The 5671-nt window shown below is 44.1% G+C and overlaps 1 protein-coding gene across 1 annotated transcript; it reads right to left on the minus strand.

Moving 5' to 3' along the window:
• Positions 1 to 4053: 4053 nt before the first annotated feature.
• Positions 4054 to 4923, minus strand: LOC120858121 (PRAME family member 20-like). Its single transcript, XM_040233977.1, has one exon. The coding sequence runs from the start codon at positions 4921 to 4923 to the stop codon at positions 4054 to 4056; it is 870 nt and encodes a 289-aa protein (XP_040089911.1).
• Between the last annotated feature and the right edge of the window lie 748 nt (positions 4924 to 5671).

Consider the following 5671-nt stretch of genomic DNA (forward strand, 5'->3'; position numbering starts at 1 on the left):
TCAATAGGTTCATGGGGCTGTTGGCTGCCATACTAGACAGAATAACTTAAAATATAAACTCTTATTCACTGGTATATCTCTAGAACCTAGATTAGCATAGTCATGTCTGGCCCTTTGGGTGCTCATAATGCTATGGAATGAATAAATGAATGTGGACTATGTGGAATATAAGTGCTCTATAATGCCTATATTCTGTTAGTGCCAAATCTGCCCATGACAAAGATGACATTGTCTTATATAATTTTAGATGAATGCTAATACCTTGATTCAGCTAGTGAACTGATTGCAGATGTCTGACTTCCAGAACTGAACAAGAGTAAATGTATGTTGTTTTTAAGTAATTGAGTTTGTGATAATTTGTTACAGCAGCCATAAGAAACTAATACACTTATTGATCTCTCAAGCCACCTCATACTACATATAATTCTCTGATAGCTTGCAAAAATATTTTCATTACGATATCTGCTCCTCTCTGTGTCCATACCCCTTGGCCATGTGAATTAGCAGATTCTCTCCTTAAGAAATATGGTTGGTTTCTTCACACTATCTGTTGCTTTGGCCAGTAGAATGCTGCAGAAGCAACATTCTGCCAGCTCCTAGTCTGGGCCTCAGGAGAGCTTGCATGCTTTCTTCCTCTCATCCGGAACCCTCTGTATTTCCATGTGAATAAGCCTGGCCTATCCCACTGGATGCAAGAGACAAGGGACCCAGGTGTCCTCCGTTGTCAAACCTAACAGTGAACCATCTGCTGGACCTGTGAGTGAGGTCATCTTAGGCCAACCAACTCTCGGTCGACCTGCCAACAGCTGACTGTGGACAAATGTGCAATATCCACAGATCAAAATAACTATCTAGCTGAGCCTAGCCCAGATTGCTAGCCTATAGAATTGTGAGCTCAAAAAATTGTTGCTGTTTAAAGCTGCTAAATGTTGGGGTAGCTTGTTATGCAGCAATAAATAACCGATGTACTCCCATAAAGCAAATTCCTTCTACATGTGCTCAACCCTACCATACAAATTCAGAGAAGGAGTCTGCCAAAAAAAGAACAGTTTGTAGTCTCACTTGGGGATAGTGCCAACTACACCATTTCTTACTGGAACTCTATAGAGCTAAAATTTTCTACAGAAGCAACATTCCATCATGTTGAGTATCTCAATGAATACTTGGCTAAGACCAACGGCTCAGCATATATCACAGTAGATATAATACAAACCTGGAATTTCAAGGTAGATAAGAGTATATAGCTGTTCTAAACATTTATTAAGTATCTCGTTTCCTGCCAAATATAATTTTCAGTGACATTAAATCCATTTTGCCCAGTAAAGATGAATTTGCTTACAGATATATCTTTGATAACTGTAAGAACCAACCTGTTGAATAGGTCAGTTCCGTTCAGTTCAGTTCAGGTGCTCAGTTGTGTCCGACTCTTTGCGACCCCATGAACCGCAGGACGCCAGGCCTCCCTGTCCATCACCAACTCCCGGAGTTCACTCAGACTCATGTCCATCGAGTCAGTGATGCCATCCAGCCATCTCATCCTCTGTCGTCCCCTTCTCCTCCTGCCCCCAATCCCTCCCAGCGTCAGAGTCTTTTCCAATGAGTCAACTCTTCGCATGAGGTGGCCAAAGTACTGGAGTTTCAGCTTTAGCATCAGTCCTTCCAATGAACACTCAGGACTGATCTCCTTTAGGATGGACTGGTTGGATCTCCTTGCAGTCCAAGGGACTCTCAAGAGTCTTCTCCAACACCACAGTTCAAAAGCATCAATTCTTTGGCGCTCAGCTTTCTTCACAGTCCAACTCGTACATCCATACATGACTACTGGAAAAACCATAGCCTTGACTAGACAGACCTTTGTTGGCAAAGTAATATCTTTGCTCTTTAATATGCTATCTAGATTGGTCATCGGAGAAGGCAATGGCACCCCACTCCAGCACTCTTGCCTAGAAAATCCCATGGATGGAAGAGCCTGATTGGCTGCAGTCCATGGGGTCGCTGACAGTCGGACACGACTGAGCAACTTCACTTTCACTTTTCACTTTCATGCATTGGAGAAGGAAATGGCAACCCACTCCAGTGTTCTTGCCTGGAGAATCCCAGGGATGGCTGAGCCTCGTGGGCTGCCATCTATAGGGTTGCACAGAGTTGGACACGACTGACACGACTTAGCAGGTTGGTCACAACTTTCCTTCCAAGGAGTAAGCGTCTTTTAATTTCATGGCTTTAATCACTAACTACAGTGATTTTAGAGCCCCCAAAAATAAAGTCTGACACTGTTTCCACTGTTCCCCATCTATTTCCCATGAAGTGATGGGACCAGGTGCCATGATCTTAGTTTTCTGAATGTTGAGTTTTAAGCCAACTTTTTCACTCTCCTCTTTCACTTTCATCAAGAGGCTTTTTAGTTCCTCTTCACTTTCTGCCATAAGAGTGGTGTCATCTGCGTATCTGAGGTTATTAATATTTCTCCTGGCAATCTTGATTCCAACTTGTGCTTCTTCCAGCCCAGCGTTTCTCATAATGTACTCTGCATATAAGTTAAATAAGCAGGGTGAAAATATACAGCCTTGACATTCCATGTCCAGTTCTAACTGTTGCTTCCAGACCTGCATATAGGTTTCTCAAGAGGCAGGTCAGGTGGTCTGGTATTCCCATCTCTTTCAGAATTTTCCACAGTTTATTGTGATCCACACAGTCAAAGGTTTTGGCATAGTCAATAAAGCAGAAATAGATGTTTTTCTGGAACTCTCTTGCTTTTTCCATGATCCAGCAGATGTTGACAATTTGATCTCTGGTTCCTCTGCCTTTTCTAAAACCAGCTTGAACATCTGGAAGTTCACGGTTCATGTATTGCTGAAGCTTGGCTTGGAGAATTTTGAGCATTACTTTACTAGTGTGTGAGATGAGTGCAATTGTGCAGTAGTTTGAGCATTCTTTGGCATTGCTTTTCTTTGGGATTGCAATGAAAACTGACCTTTACTAGTCCTGTGGTCACTGCTGAGTCTTCCAAATTTGCTGGCATATTGAGTGCAGCACTTTCACAGCATCATCTTTCAGGATTTGAAATAGCTCAACTGGAATTCCATCACCTCCACTAGCTTTGTTCATAGTGATGCTTTCTTTCTTTCTTTCTTTTTTTTTTTTTTTTTTTGAGTTTACCCTGAAGTTTATCTCTTTATTTCTGATCATTTCTACAATTGTGCACACAGAAATAACTCGAACATGTGTGTCTCAAACTGAACTTCCAGAAATTTAGGTTCATATTTGACTCCATAAACATGTCTCTAAATAAATCCCAAACTCCCCAAGTCCACATATCCTTCTAGAATCCTGCACCCCTGCTGGATCACGTTTCCTTTTCTCAATGACACTGAGCTGGTATTAGAAATCATGAGTGTATTTTCCCTTCATAATATACCTATGTCCTAGACTTCAGTTTCCAAGTATCCAGAAGAATGCTTCTGATAGAGGCAGCCACCTTCTTTCTGATAGAGGCAGGGTATTACATAATTATGCCTTGTGATTCAGATGATCACACACATCCTCACCACAGTAAGGACAGGGGCTGGGGCTAATCCAAATCCTCCTGGGACGCCCTAAATCTGTAAGGAGCTGCCAAAGCTCAGCTTTTAGCTGGACAAGTCTCTCCTGGTGAAGAATACCCAGAGAGCTGTAACTCTCCTGAGGGGCAGGATAAAACTCTAGACATAAAGCAGACAACCCATCAGTATGACGCAGGAGACTCTCCAGGACAGCCATGGAGATGAGGTTTCCACACATGCTGAAGACCGTGAGCTGGGAGCAGCAGCTCAGGGCAGGCACAAGAGCCGTGAGGAGGGAGTCCATGATCCCACACAGGTTTAAGTTCAGCTCTTCAAGAGCACCTGCAACTTTTTCCAGCAGACCCTGGATGAGCTTGGGACAAAAGTTGGTCAGGGTAACACCACTCAGATTCAGGCCCTTTAACTGACAGATTTTGGGACTCTGGGACAGATGGGTCAAATCTGATTCTGTAAGCAGGCAGTTGGTTATTGAAATGTTGTGCAAGGGGATCTACAGGCATTTGAGCATCTGGTTCAGGCGGCCTCCAAGGAAAGATGGACCTTCCATCCAGAGATAGCGGAGGCACTGCAGTCTGAGGATCTGAGAGGTAAATTGCAAAAGAGCCTGATGGTCCTGTTCCTCAGCAGCAGACCCATGAATTGGGGAGAGAAGGAGTTTCTGAACATTGTTCATCTTGCCCAGGAGAGGAGCAAACTTGGCCAGGGTGGACAGCTTCTGGGTGAAATTCAGTTCCACCTCCTGGATACAGTCCAGCTTCACTATTCGGAAAACTTTCTTAATAGTGTCCTTAGACCTTGAAACAATCTTCATCTTCTTACAGCACAAGTGTATGGAGCCTTTCCGCTGCTCCACCCATGAGAAGAGGTAGGTGATACATTTGCTCCAGGTCTTTTCCTTGAGACAAAGATCTACGTACATTTCCAAGGGAGCCAAGGAGTGCTTTGTCCTTGACATGTCCTTAGCAACTGATGCCATCAGTGAACTTGAGGACACATGGGACTTGTCTCCAGACCACATGTTCCAGAAGTCCTGGCCAGTATTTCTCAAGTCCAGCACCCGCAGTTTGCACTTCCTGGGGTGAACCTCCTGGACCAGCAGGACATCAAGTCCATCCAGCACTGCTTCTAAGGTTTCTTGGTGCGGCTTCTTCATCAGCCCCCCTAGAGGCAGGCGGGCAAAGGGCCAGGCTTGCGCCATGGCCATCAGGGTCTCACTGCATCTGAGAGAGAAGGCGGCCATGAATAGTGGTGGGTAGAGCTCCATGGGCAGATACTCCAAAGAGGAGATGGCCAAGGCCTCATCTCTCAACAGGCTCATTGCTGCCAAGTTCACAAGTCTGGGTGTGTTGTGAGCACTCATCCTGACTCTTCTCTTAATGGAATCCAGCTCAGATGTGGTTCTGGGGCTGCTCAGACCTCAGTCCTGGGGGAGAACACAGGCAGTGACTCCAGATTGAGAAGTTTCTGAGTCCGTAGTGATGCTTTCTAAGGCCCACTTGACTTCACATTCCAGAACGTCTGGCTCTAGGTGAGTGATCACACCATCGTGATTATCTGGGTTGTGAAGCTCTTTTTTGTACAGTTCTCCTGTATATTCTTGCCACCTCTTCTTAATATCTTATCGAGCTCATCTTTGCGTGAAATGTTCCCTTGGTATCTTTAATTTTCCTGAAGAGATCTCTAGTCTTTCCCATTTTATTTTCTTCCTCTGTTTCTTTGCATTGATCACTGAGGAAGGCTTTCTTCTCTCTCCTTGCTGTTCTTTGGAACTCTGCATTCAGATGCTTATATCTTTCCTTTTCTCCTTGGCTTTTCACTTCTCTTCTATTCACAGCTATTTGTAAGGCCTCCCCAGACAGCCATTTTGCTTTTTTGCATTTCTTTTCCATGGGGATGGTCTTGATCCCTGTCTCCTGTACAATGTCACGAACCTCATTCCATAGTTCATCAGGCACTCTATCTATCAGATCTAGGCCCTTAAATCTATTTCTCACTTCCACTGGATAATCGTAAGGGATTTGATTCAGGTCATACCTGAATGGTCTAGTGGTTTTCCCTACTTTCTTCAATTTAAGTCTGAATTTGGCAATAAGGAGTTCATGATCTGA

Source organism: Oryx dammah, unplaced genomic scaffold, assembly GCF_014754425.2.
Source record: "Oryx dammah isolate SB20612 unplaced genomic scaffold, SCBI_Odam_1.1 HiC_scaffold_29, whole genome shotgun sequence".
Lineage (NCBI taxonomy): Eukaryota > Metazoa > Chordata > Mammalia > Artiodactyla > Bovidae > Oryx > Oryx dammah.